This window comes from Schistocerca cancellata, chromosome 2, assembly GCF_023864275.1.
Source record: "Schistocerca cancellata isolate TAMUIC-IGC-003103 chromosome 2, iqSchCanc2.1, whole genome shotgun sequence".
Taxonomy (NCBI): Eukaryota; Metazoa; Arthropoda; class Insecta; order Orthoptera; family Acrididae; genus Schistocerca; species Schistocerca cancellata.
Window position 1 is genome coordinate 1131424586 of NC_064627.1, and position 14844 is coordinate 1131439429.

The window sequence follows — 14844 nt, forward strand, 5'->3', positions numbered from 1 at the left end:
CCTTACATAACTGAGTTTGCTAATGATAAAACAAAACATTCTTGCCTTTTAGCTTCAGCACAAACATGTGACCAGTTAATATTTTACAGTATCTTTACATCTCATGTCGAACATGTAGATGCTGCTCACCATCTTGCATTCCTTGGCCACAGTTATTGTTGCACTTGTGTGTTGTGAACAATTAAAACATAGATTTAACATCGAAATATCTAGTGTCTGATGCAGTTCCGTGATTAAGATGACTTACTACTGTAAATGTACCAAACTCATGTTTCCATTCCACAGTGTGCAGTACTTAACTGCACAAAATTGAATGCTTGTTTCACATTAGGTGTTCACTGTAGTGCACCACTGTTTAGAAATGACTTCATGCTACTCATTGCCACTCTCTAGATGCATTTCACACAAGAAGTAGGTTCAACTAAAATACTAAGTACATTCTCTACTTTTTTGAATGAAGACTACATTCATACATTTATGATGCCATGTAAAGCATAGTTTCAATAAAGCATTTATAAATGTATTGCATCAGTAGTTATAGTTAATCATTGGTTTAATTGTTAAGGTATACAAAATACAATTGATTTTAAACTATGATGGTAAAAACATGAGGTAATAAACAAAATATGGTGTCGTTACATTATTGTCGTTGTTATTGTCATGAAGTCCAAAGAATGGTTTGATGCAACTTTTCATGCTACCCTCCATCTTGTGCAAGCAGTTTCATCTTCGAATAATTAATGCAACCGGCATCCTTTTGAATCTCTTTACTATACTCACCTCCCTGTCTTGTCTCCTTGTACATTTAACCCCCTCCCTCCCCTCCACCTGCCAAACTTTCTTTCAGTACCCTAAATTGGTGATCCATTAATGGCTCAGAATGTTTCCTATCCATTGACCCCTTTGTTTAGCCAAGTTGTGCCACAAATTTCTTTTCTTTCCAATTCTATCCAGTACCTCCTAATTAGTTACATGATCTACCCGTCTAATCTTCAGCATTCTTCTATAGCATAGTGTTTCGAAAACTTCTATTCGCTTCTTATCTAAACTGTTTGTCATCCAGGTTTTGCTTCCATACAAGATTACACTCTGGACAAATACTTTCAGAAAATACTTCCTAACACTTAAATCTGTATTCAGTGCTAACACTTTTCTCTTCTTCAGGAATCCTGTGTGTGTGTGTGTGTGTGTGTGTGTGTGTGTGTGTGTGTGGGTGGGTGGGTGGAGGTGGGGGTGTCCCCCCCACCTGCCCCACAACCATTATCAGTTATTTTTCTGCCCCAATAGCAAAACTCATCGATTACTTTTAAATGTTTCATTTACTAATCTAATTCCCTAAGTAGCACCTGATTTAATTTGACTACATTTCATTGCTCTTCTTTTGATTTTGTTGATCTGTCTTACGTCCTCCTTTCAAGACAATGCCCATCATGTGCTTTGCTGTCTGTGACAGAATTACAGTTTCATGGGGAAACCTCAAAGCTTTTATTTCTTCTCCCTGAACTTTGATTCTTCAAATTTTTCTTTGGTTTCCTTTATAGCTTGTTCAAACCACAGATTGAATAATTTTTGGTATAGGCTAAAACCCTGTCTCACTCCCTTCTCGACCACTGTTGTCCTTTCAAGCCCCTTACAAAGTGACAATAGAAACGTTGAGTGATGTGAGGTACAGGACAACATTCTTTAAATTGGCTATCTGGTCCTAAAAAAAAACATTCTTCTATTCACACAAAATGTAAGGGATAACTCTCACAAAAAGATTATGGAAAAAGCATGGCCTGTAACTCATGACTTCCTTGATCAGGGAGAAGTGTCATTGTACCACATTTCAACTATAGGCACTTCATGTAAAGAAAGGATATTTGTAAGTTTGATTGGGGACTTGCCCTGTTCTCTTATCTGGACTGTGATGAATGTGAGACAACTCGTATGAAGTTTCTGTGGTTCCCATCAACATAAGGTCAGAAGCTCTTTCTTTGTTTGGAAAGGGAAGATCGATCTATGTTCTATTCAAAATCACCATCTCAGCATCCACCTACATTGATTTAGGAAAAACTACAGAGCCTAAATCTGCAGACTGGGAGTCCATTGCTGTAAATAAATAAAATCACTCTACCATGACACCCAATCCATCTTTCATGACATTATGGCCATATTACCTTCAGAAGGTGAGGAAGACAATGAGTCATTAGAGACAGAGCACAAGCTTGGATTAGGGAAGAATGGGGAAGGAAATCTGCCCTGTACTTTCACAGGAACCATCCCGGCATTTGCCTGAAGCCATTTAGGGAAATAACGGAAAACCTAAATCAGGATGGCTGGATGCAGGATTGAACTGTCCTCCTCCTGAATGCGAGTCCAGTGTGCTAACCACTGCGCCACCTCACTTTGTTCAGAAGGTGAAATATCACTTATGCTGACAGGGACATACAAAAATAGCTTTCAGAACTAGTGGCTCATTCCTCAGGGAGGTGAGAGGGAAAATTTAAAAGGAAGGGCAGGGCACTCAGACCCCAAGATGAGAGCGACCCACCAGGTAAGATAAAAATTATTTGCGGGTTGAAGGGTGGGGGATAGTGTAAAAGGTCAAAGATGTGACATTATTAACCACTGTGCCAGCCTTGGTACAGAGATGTTACGGGCAGAGTGAGAAGTAAAAATGGATTAAGAAGTTATGTGAGCAGTGACACACACTGCCAATAGAGAGACGAAATGTGCTGAAAGTTGCAGACCAAGACTTCTTCCTAGGTTCAATTTCTACATTAATGTCCTGTGTTCTGATCTGAAACTGTGGTTTATGGATCTTCACATTTAATACTTGCAATGTAATAAAAACCACAGAGGAAAGTAATTTACTGAATTTTACATAAATTTGTAAACTATAAATCACAAATTGTAATTGAGAAGTTCTGTCTACCTATGTATTGCTTGAATACCACACAGATTATGCATAACAAAAAGTGATTTGCCCATGATGACCTGCTTATTCTGCAATTATGGAAACAAAATATGCTAGTTAAAATCCTAAAACATGAGTCATCTGAGAGATAGTTGCTTTCCAGTGGCTAACACGTTCTGTAACAGTTCTTTACACAAGGTTTGTTAAGAGAACTGCACTGAAACTTCCTGGCAGGTTTAAATTGTGTGCTGCACCAGTACTCAAACCCACTTCCAGCTGAAGTACCAAAGCATAGCTCACGCCCTATCCTCACAGCTTTACTTCCACCAGTTCCTTATCTCCTACCTTTTAAATATCACAGAGGTTCTCCTGCAAAACTTGTAGTATTAGCAGTCCTGGAAGAAGGATATCGTGGAGTCATTGCCTACACATGGGCTGGGTGTTGTTTCCGGAATGAATTTTTTACTCTGCAGTGGTGTGTGTGCACTGATATCAAACTGTGTGCTGGACTGGGGCTTGAATCCAGGATCTTTGCCTTTCGCAGGCAAGTGTTCTACCGACTGAGTTTCTTCCCACTATCCAACCATCCATCCACCAGTACAAGTCCTGCAAGTTCCACAGAATCTCTGTGGAATTGGAAAAATAGGAGATGAAGTACTGGCACAAGTAAAGCTGTGAGGATGGTTTATGAGTCATGTTTGGTCATCTCAGTTGGTAGAGCACTTTCCCACAAGGAAAAGGTCCCAGAATAGAGTCCTAGTCTGGCACACAGTTTTAATCTGCCAAAAGTTTCATATCAGTGCACACTCATCCCCGCAGAGGGAAAAATTCATTCAGGGCTGTATCGGTTATCCAGCACAAGATGTTGAATAACTAGAAGTTGCTTAACCTATCCTTCTCTGCTTCAGGTGTCAGTGTGCAAGGGTTAGATATCAAGTTTTATGTATCACCTCAGAAAAGTAAAGCTGCATATTTAATGTTTCTTGTTTGTTTGCATGCACACTCCTGCAGTTCTAGTAAACATTGGAATTCCCACATCATTAGTACCATAACACACTGCTAGAGGACCCAAAATAAACTGCACACCCCCTTGGTAGAGTGGAGTAATTAGTTTTTGGCAGTAGCAGAATTGTTGCAGCAATGTCAAGCCAGAATGAAATTTTCACTCTTCAGCAGAGAGTGCGCTGATATGAAACTTCCTGGCAGATTAAAACTGTGTGCCGGACCGAGACTTGAAATCGGGACCTTTGCTTTTGCAAGCAAGTGCTCTGCTGACAGATACCCAACCACAGCTGATGCCTGGTCCTCACAGATTCAATTCTGCCAGTATCTCATCTCCTATCTTAATCTGCCAGGAAGTTTCATATCAGCGCACACTCCATTGCAGAGTGAAAATTTCATCCTTGAACATCCCCCAGGCTGTGGCTAAGCCATGTGTCTGCAATATCCTTTCTTCCAGGAGTGCTAGTTCTGCAATGTTCGCAGAAGAGCTTCAGGGAAGTTTGGAAGGTAGCAGATAAAGTATTGGCACAATTGAATCTGTGAGGATGGGTTGTGAGTTGTACTTGTGTAGCTCAGGTGGTAGAACAATTGGCCACGAAAGGCAAAGGTCCCAAGTTCGAGTCTCTGTCCGGCACACAATGTCAAGCCAATTCATATGCCTAAAGAAGTTGTCTAGACTGGCCTGACACCGCTGCAACATTTCTGCTGCTGCTGAAAATTAACTATGACAAAATATTCCTCTCTATCAGTATGTTGTGTCATTTTGTTTTGGATCATCTAGCAATGTCCTATTATACTGTGGTGCAGGGATTTCCATGTATTACCAGATTCGCTGGTGTCTACCTGAAACTAATTCCTAACTTCATTTTTTAAGTATAAGAATTAAAACACCCCGACTCTGTCTCGTATATCGTGTCTAGCATCAGCATATTGTTTATGTGTCATACTCGCACATATTGTTAAATGTTTTGCTGATAATCAATAGGCTGCTAAAATAACTTCCATTGTCATTTACTGAGTGAAAAAGGAAGTACCAGTAAGCAAATTTAATATTGCACTATGAGGAGAAAAGCAATAGTATGAATGTCGTGATCCTATAATAATGCACAAGATATTTTCTTGGAACTATAACACATGTCTGGGCACAAACATATCACTAATTTGTCGTTGTGGCATCAACCTTTTTTCTATGAGGTTCTGTTATCCAGTATTTTATTTCATTAATTTTTTTAAACTGTCACATTTTTTATGCGAGTTGGTTGATTTTTAATAATCTACTGCAAACAAGACAGTGAGTGCAACCTGAGAGCTGTTGAAGGTATTATTCCAGTAAAAAAACTTTATATTTTTTTTTCACTGGTATGTCTTGGGGGGAACATTATTTCTTACTAAGGTGTGCCAGAAATAATTCGTTAATACTTTTTTCATTACAGAGCTATAGAGGACCCTCTGGAAGCATTTGAGCGCATGTTAAGAGAAAAAGATGACAGGGATAGGAAGCTGCGGAAGACAAGGCGACCATCTCGTTCTCGATCTCGCAGTTTCACACCAAGATCTCGTAGTACCAGCACACGCAGCTATACGAGATCACGTTCGCATTCACGTACTCCACACAGTCCACGCTCTAGGACACCACGATCTCGGACCCCACGTTCAAGGACACCCAGAAAAAGGTCGAGGACAAGAACAAGAACAAGGACGAGAACGCGATCACGCACCAGGTCACGATCATTTACAATAAGCAGGTAGGTGCTAAAAATTGTAAGAAATGTAGCTTTAATAAATTACGAAATCCGTTTTTTTAAATAATGCATGAAATGAACAAAAGAGTTACAGGACATTCTTCTTAATCATCAAATTGTGGTAGGACAGCTGTAAAAAGTGACCAACTAAGTTATCATGCTGTTGCCTCAGTTCACACTTTATACCACTTTCCCTTTTCAGCTTTAATTTTATTCTAAGCTTGGATGTACAACTATTTGCTTATCATTGGACTAGCATATGTAAGTGGTAATTTGTGTCTGCACCCGGTAGCTTGTGAGTGGTCAGTGCGGCAGAATGTTAATCATAAGGGTCCTGGTCCGATTCCCAGTTGGGTTGGAGATTTTCTCAACTCAGGGACTGAGTGTTGTGTTGTCCTAATCATCATTTCATTCCCATCAACACGCAAGTCCTCGAAGTGGCATCAAATCAAAAGACTTGCACCAGGCGAACGGTCTACCCGACGGGAGACCCTAGTCACACGACGTTTTTTTTAGTGGTAATTTGTTACTGCATTTGAATTGGTATTTCAGATATGATAATTTTACTTCCAACAAATGTACTCAAATTATAGGGAAAGTAAGTAACTGAATACAAGCATGCACATAACTGCCGTAGTTATTGGGTTTGTCCTTTATTCCCAAAATTAGGTATAAGTACTAAGTGTGGTGTGAAATCTGTTTTTCCATTTTCAAAGTACTGACTGCTACTCTGATAGTAAACATAATGTGTGGTGCGCAGTGCTTCTTTTTTCAAACAATTTTTGTTGCTTCTGTTGTACACATCAGTATATGTTACCTAGATGCACTTCTTCTTTTTGAACTGGTTCCACTGGAGTATTATGTGTGATAGTATTGCACCATGCCGCGTTTTGTAGGCGGTCCCTCTTCCATTCTCAAAGTTGTTTCTTCTCTTGCCGTGTACAGTATCCTGACTGTCAGGAAACCACCATTGTCTTTGCATGTGTAGATGGATATCATCAGAAATTCATATTGTTCAGGGAGCCCAGATAACATCCTAGTTTTGTGGAACACCACACTTTTCTGTCTGTGTTGCTCACACTAAGATAGAGATTTCAGTGAGCATGATCCTTGGAATTAGTGTGCTGTAGCTCAGAAATTTTAGTTTCAACTTTATCTAGTCTAGTACAGTGCGACACATGCAGTACACGGAGCTAAGCCACACTTGGAATGAATGCACTTTCTGTATTAGCTAACCTGGATCTGATAGCCCCCTTTTTTTGTATGCAGATCTCAGCATACAGATTAGAGTATGGTATCGTTAGATTAAATTAGTATTGTAGTGGCATGATGACCATTAAGGTACAAAAGCAATTCATAGATAAAGGATCAGTAAGTACACATCATGTGTAGACATCACAGTGCAAAGAATGTAGTGTACTGTCAAGAACAATAATAATATTTAGGTTAAGGTGTTTTTCCCCCCTTTGTTTTTGTTGTTCTTTGAATCTGTTTTTATTATTTTTAATCTGTACTTCCTTTTTGTCCATACTTTTCCTAAAATCCTGTCAATCTTGCATTTTGCATTATCATTTTATTGTATCATTATTTGGTGTATAAATCTCTTGAATTCCATTCGTGCGATATTTCTTTGTGCTGAGTTGAGCCAAAAGGTTTTTCTGCTATTACACTCAAGTGAGTCTCTCTGAGATGAAAGTAAACAAAGCATGAGTATTCTCTGTAAGTACCTCCAACAACAATGAAGAGTGTAATCTAAAAGATGTAGATCAATTGAGAAAGAACTATTCAGGTTTTTATGTTCCTAATTCACACTGTACTATATTTGTGAAGTACGCCACTGGTGAGAGTAGGGTAAGAACAAGAATATGACCCAAGAGTTGTGTGTGTAATTTGCTGTGTTAAATTAGCTGCACCAGTTGTTACAGTTATGGGACGGTTTCTTACCATATAATGGACTAAAGTGCCAACTGAAGAAAACAAGTTATATAGTTTAATTTGTCTTTTACGACCGTAATAAGTCTTTTTAAGACCATACGTGTTTTTTTTTTTAATGCTTAAAATAAAAAATGAAATGCATAAGATCTTAATGAGACCGTTATTATAGTCACAAAAGATGGTACTAACCTATACAACTTTACAACTACTGACTACAACTGTGGAAAAAGAGGTTTAAAAGCAAAGGGGGGGACAAAACATGTATTAAAAATGGGTGACACAACTACCTAAGAAAGATCAACTTCTTAAGTGTGTAGAAAAGCTAAGAGAAGAAGAAAATATATCAGCAGAGGAGCTGTAGCAGGTACAAGAAATGTTTGCCTAACCTGAAGATTTCATTGAATGCACAAATTGCTAACTGCATATACTGCAGGCAGTGACCTGGGACATTCTACTCACACTGTACCTTGAAACCAAACTGGACACATTTGTTGCCAATATTGATTCCCTAGGACCAAGAGCTTCAGTTTCATCTTTGCACAGACATCTAGCACGGCACGGAGGAAGCCAATGCCACACAGATTTTTATTTTAGTGACCAAGCCACAATTTTGTCTCTCTTGTGAGGCAAATGGCCATAAAATATGCATTTGAAGCATAAAATACCAGCTTGCAAATATGTTAAAGGATTGAATTTTATGATTTTAAGGGGAAAAAATTGCTAGAGGACACATTGCGATCTACACTGCTGTTGTATTTTAAAATTTGTTAAAACAGTGACAGATCAGAAATTGGCAGAATAGTTTGTTTACAATGAGTTTTTTTAAAAAAACTTTTGCAGAAAGTAGAAATTTCTCATGAAGGATTTCTTTCGATGATTTTTGTGATTTTCATTGAAGCCTAATGTAACAACAATGCCTCATAGTACTTCGTTCAACTTTTAGTAATTAGTCACCTCATACCCACCTGGTTAGCCATGCGCTATAACGCACTGCTTTCCGGGCAGGAAGGTGCGCTTGGCCCCGACACGAATCCACCCGGCAGATTAGTGTAGAGGTCCTATTCTGCCTCAGTTACAGTATGTTGGCGATTTCTGTGCAAACACTTTCTCCACATATGCGTACACCATAAGTACTCTACCATGCAAGCACTGGGGTTACACTCGTCTGGTGTGAGACCTTCCCAAGGGGGTCCACTGGGGGCCAAACAGCACAATAACCCTGGGTTTGGTGTGGGACGGTAGTGGGGTGAGTGGACTGTTGTGTGGCCTGTTGTGGGGTTGTGAACCACTGAGGGCTGTGGCAGGGACAAAGCCTCTCCTTCGTTTCTAGGTCCCTGGTTCCATACAATACAATACGTCACCTTCAGAAATTATTGTTTACAGTTTGTTTGCAGAATTTTGTTGTGCTCATATTAGTCTGGAGAGAATGTTTTATAGGTCAAACAAAATACATCGTTGCTGTCCTCACATAAATGAAGAGGATCAGCATATCACCTACTGTGAAATAGTGGCCTCCTTAGGCTTACGAAAGACTGTGATACATTTGATAATGCATTAAATTTTGACTGTGAAAAAGAGCTGACTGCTCTGGATTCCACACATTTTGTTGTGATCAGAGCTCAAAAACAGGTTTGTATCAGTTGGCATAAGGAACCACTTGGGGTGGGGAGGGGGGGGGGATATTGTGGACCAGGATTTTTGTCTTGTGGAGAAGCATGGAGAAGTTTTCAATTCATTTCGAAAGCATGTGCAGTGCTCTTGCAAGTCAAGTGTTCGGGTTTGAGCCCTGGGGCCTGACACAGTTTCAACATGTCACATTGTTTATTCTTAATTTTTGTTCACAACTTCAAGGAAATTGTTTTACAACAAAAAAGGAGTAGTTCAAACTTTTATGTCAAAGTGTCTTATCATTTCCTTTCCCTTTTGAAGCTACTAGTATTTTCTTAGTTCTTTGATAACTGATGTCCAGGGGACACAATAGCTATGTGCTACTTTCATACTGTGAAGGAATGGGTAGAATCAGCTTAGTGTTGTAAACATCTTTGTACTCATACAGGTTATTTAGCTCCATTTGGAAAACATTGATCAGATGGAGTGTGTATATATATATATATATATATATATATATATATATATATATATATATATAGAGGGAAACATTCCACGTGGGAAAAATATATTTAAAAAGAAAGATGATGAGACTTACCAAACAAAAGCGCGGGCAGGTCGATAGACACACAAACATACACACAAAATCTAGCTTTCGCAACCAACGGTTGCCTCGTCAGGAAAGAGGGAAGGAGAAGGAAAGACAAAAGGATATGGGTTTTAAGGGAGAGGGTAAGGAGTCATTCCAATCCCGGGAGCGGAAAGACTTACCTTAGGGGGAAAAAAGGACAGGTATACACTCGCACACACACACATATCCATCCATACATACAAGACACAAGCAGACATTTGTAAAGGCAAAGAGTTTGAAACTCTTTGCCTTTACAAATGTCTGCTTGTGTCTGTGTATGTGTGGATGGATATGTGTGTGTGTGCGAGTGTAAACCTGTCCTTTTTTCCCCCTAAGGTAAGTCTTTCCGCTCCCGGGATTGGAATGACTCCTTACCCTCTCCCTTAAAACCCAATCCTTTTGTCTTTCCTTCTCCTTCCCTCTTTCCTGACGAGGCAACCGTTGGTTGCGAAAGCTAGAGTTTTGTGTGTATGTTTGTGTTTATTTGTGTGTCTATCGACCTGCCAGCGCTTTTGTTGGGTAAGTCTCATCATCTTTCTTTTTAAATATATTTTTCCCACGTGGAATGTTTCCCTCTATTATATATATATATATATATATATATATATATATATATATATATATATATATATATATAAAAAGAAAGATGATGAGACTTACCAAACAAAAGCGCTGGCAGGTCGATAGACACACAGACAAACACAAACATACACACAAAATCTAGCTTTCGCAACCAATGGTTGCCTCGTCAGGAAAGAGGGAAGGAGAGGGAAAGACAAAAGGATTTGGGTTTTAAGGGAGAGGGTAAGGAGTCATTCCAATCCCGGGAGCGGAAAGACTTACCTTAGGGGGAAAAAAGGACAGGTATACACTCGCACACACACACATATCCATCCTCATATATATATCTGCTTGTGTCTGTATATGTGTGGATGGATATGTGTGTGTGTGCGAGTGTATACCCGTCCTTTTTTCCCCCTAAGGTAAGTCTTTCTGCTCCCGGGACTGGAATGACTCCTTACCCTCTCCCGTAAAACCCACATCCTTTCGTCTTTCCCTCTCCTTCCCTCTTTCCTGATGAGGCAACAGTTTGTTGCGAAAGCTTGAATTTTGTGTGTATGTTTGTGTTCGTTTGTGTGTCTGTCGACCTGCCAGCACTTTCATTTGGTAAGTCACATCATCTTTGTTTTTAGGTATATTTTTCCTTCGTGGAATGTTTCCTTCTATTATAACCATATATATATATCTGTGTGTGTGTTATATATATATATATATATATATCTGTGTGTGTGTGAGTGAACACTGAAGATGATCTAAAACATGTCTATTAATTTGAAAAACTACTGCTTGGGGCATATCTGTGAGAATGTGGAGATGCATTATGAATGAGGAACATGACGCTGAGAGGATGAGGAGAAAAATTAAGCATGAAACTTGATGAAACTTAGTAAATTGTTGTATAATGAACAATCTGTGGTGTCCATAAAATAAATAATAAATGCTCTAGCATGAGACTTTGCTTACAGTTTTGTAAGATATTATGAATTTTTCAGGCAGCAGCTCTCTCTCTGTGTGTGTGTGTGTGTGTGTGTGTGTGTGTGTGTGTGTGTGTGTGTGTGTGTGTGGCGCGAACGCGCGCTCGCTCTAGCCCAAGAAAGAACTGATTCCAAATGCTTGCATGTCTCTTGTCTTTTGTTTGTGCCTGCCAAATGACTTACATTCTACCAGAAATTTCCTACTGTAATGGAAAAAGAAGTTATTCATGAACAACCATTGCAATTTTCAAGATTCAGAATTTAAAGTCTTTTGGACATGCGTGCACGTCCAAAATAAGATACTACTGCAACCTACAGCTGTATGAAATACAAGAAATATGTTCGCAATTGTGAATATGATGAGACTCCAGCCACACAGTTTATTGGCGACATGTGAAAATTTATGCCAGATGAGGACTTGAACTTTATTTCCCGCTCTACACAGGCATTCGCCTTAATCACTTTGGCTGTCCGAGCATGTTTTGAGGACTGATCACATGTTACTGTGTGTCTACGTCCTGGACTCGCACAATTGCCGTGATTCTAACGCAGGAAGAGACTGAGTTATTATCGTTGCAGCCCTTTCATAGGCATGTAAATACTCTTTGCAGTGTCTGTGTTTAACAGTCTACTGTGTAATGTTCTTGGGATATGCATGCATCTGTGAAGAAGCACACACTGAGAACGACAGTTACTGTGTGAGTGCAGGACGTGGACACAACATACAGATATTTGGTTTGTCCTAAAGCATACTCAGGTAGCTTGAGTGGTTACGGTGATCGCTCACATAAAGTGAGAAATCTGGGTTTCAGTCCTGGTCAGACAGAAATTTTAATACGTCGCCAATAAATTATATAGTTGGAGTCTCACGATATTCACAATTGTGAATATGTTTTCTTGTATTACCTTCTTTTGTGAAGTGTTATACGCACCAGCCTTTAGTAGAAAGTGAGGTACTATCATGAATTTTGGTTACAACAATGTGTTTTTATTAACCTACTGTCCAGCATCAATATAGTGGTGATCTGGGTCAAGCTTGCATGGTAGAAATTTTTCTTGCTAGAAGTGTGTCGCACAACTCTCTGCTAGTTCAGTACTACCTCTGGCATTGTGCAGGATGGTTTTTCTGCTTGTAGTTAATTTATTTTTTTTCCCATTGTTATAGCCGTGTTGTTTTCTCCTCATTTATTGTGATGGCAGGTGTTGATGAACAGTGCACAGCCATGATTCTGTACTTCTTGCTTGGGAATAATGTTACATAAACAGTTTTGATGTTGAAAACAGCTTACAGCGATGACACCATGGGAAAACTAATGTGTACAAATGGTTTTCTCATGTCAAAAATGTCAACATGTTGATTAATAATTTTTATTTTATTTTATTTTATTTTTACTCATTCCATACATCCACAACTGCCCAGACAGTGAAACATTTTGAGGAAATGTATTTTTGCTGAAGGACCAATGACGGACCATTGGACGTAAGGTGGAGTTAACTGGATTGTCTTGGAACATGCTTCAGCAAAAATTAACAGATTTAAGAATGTGAAGAGAGTCTGCCTTCGTTTCTTGCAGACTTCTGACAAGTCAGCAAAAAGAACAATTGAGGGGTAGTGTCCTGTGCTTTGGAAGAACAATTCCAAGCTGATACAGAATTGTTTTTGAGATCTTTACTAGTGAAAAATCATAATGCTAGGATTTATGACTGTGAAAGCAAACAACAGAAAGTGGTGAATGTCAGTGTCACATTGCCCAAGGAGTGAAGTTGATTTTGAAGACAATGCTTATATTGTTATGAGGACAATAGTGCATTCAAAGTTTATTCCAACACATCTGCCTGTTAATAAAGTTTAAACCATGTAAAATCCAAGATTGAATAACAGCTTTGTGAAAAGGATAGATTGCTACTCGCCATGATGTAGAGAAGGCAAAATGGCAAGTAGGCTGCTGATAAAGGATTTCTAGACATTGTTTAGCTATTGGACTAAGTCCTTCCTCAGACGTACGCAAAACACACACACATTCACAAAGGCATAAAACAAACAAACACACACACAAAACCACCATCATCTCCTGATGCTAAGACATGAGCGTGTCTGAGGTGACTGTGATCCCCACTGGGTTCATAGTGGGTTTACAGAAAAGGCATGGGGAGGGAGTACTATTTGCTAGTACTTCCAGAGGAGCATGCAAGAATGTGATTGGGATAAGATGGTGGACAGCTTTGAAAGGATGTGAGTAGGGAGAAGCAAAGAGGAGAGAAGAGATATAGAGGAGGGCAAAGTACTATGCAGGTGTGCTGGTGGACTATGACGCACGTGTATGGCTGGAGTGGGAACATGGAAGGTGATGAAGGCAGGTGGATGACTGGGGCCAGCGAAAATTGAGGCTAGGGGGTTTGTGGGACTGAAGAATATGTTAACAAGGAGAGTTCATAAAAGATGTTCTTTGATGGGAATAACCCAGGTAGCACGAGCTGTGAAGCAGTCTGAATACGAGTGCATCATGTTGCACAGTGTGCTCAGCATCTGGGTGTTGCAGCTCTCTCTTGACCGCAGTTTGGTGTGGTCATCCATATGGACAGAGAGCTTGTCAGTGGTCATGCTCATGTATAATGTGGCACAGTGGGTGATGGTAAGTTATTAGGACTGCTTTCATGGGTGCTAGGGTGGTGTAGGAATAGCTGTGATGGGACAGTAGTAGAAGGTAGTGGGAGTTTATTTGGGATAGATCTCGTACCTAGGTCTGTTGCAGTTGTATGTGCCAAGCAGCAAGGGGGTCAGGAGTGGGGGTGGTATCAAGACAGAGGAAATTACTGCATAGCTTAGATGGCTGGTGTAATACCACTGTGGGAGGATATTTCTCATTTCAGGGCACAAAAAGATGTAGTTCAGATTGCATTGGAGAACATTTTTTCCAGTCCTAGGTGGGACTCAGTCACGTGGGAGTTGTTCCTTTGTGGCCTTACAGTGGATATGTTGGTGATGGTAGGTGACTGGGGAGAAAAAGTCCAGGAGATCGGTTTCTGGACAAGGTGTAATTTTGGTCTGTAGAGGCCTCAGTAAGAGTTCTAGCATATTTAGAGAGGGACTGCTCTTCACTGCAGTTGTTAAGACTATGGTTGGCAAGGGTGTGTGGAAAAGACTTCTCAATGTGGAGTGGGTGACAACTGTTGGAGTGGATGTAATATTGAGTGGTTTGTATGTTTGATCTGTACATAGCTAGTGACGTAGCAATCCTTGATGTGGAGATCCACATCGAGGAATGTGTGACTTGTTAGGCTGAGGAGGACCAAGTGAAGTGAAAGGAGGGAGAAGTTGTGGAGGTTCTGGGGAATTGTTTACAAAGATGTTCTCATCCTTAATCCAGATCATGATGTCATCAGCTAATCTGAATCAGGTGAGGGGTTTGGTATACTGGGTGCCTGGGAAGGATTCCTTTAGATGACCCATGAATGGGTTAATATAGAATGCGCAAGTGTCAGTTGCTGCAC

The 14844-nt window shown here is 39.9% G+C and overlaps 1 protein-coding gene across 5 annotated transcripts in view; it reads left to right on the plus strand.

Annotated features, from left to right (window-relative positions):
- Positions 1 to 14844, plus strand: part of LOC126163168 (E3 ubiquitin-protein ligase RBBP6) — a 382937-nt gene that overhangs the window by 222364 nt on the left and 145729 nt on the right. For all 5 annotated transcript variants that reach the window (XM_049920115.1, XM_049920119.1, XM_049920117.1 and 2 more), the window contains one exon: positions 5335 to 5646. In XM_049920115.1, the coding sequence (XP_049776072.1) occupies positions 5335 to 5646 (312 nt within the window). The remainder of the gene's footprint in view (positions 1 to 5334; positions 5647 to 14844) is intronic.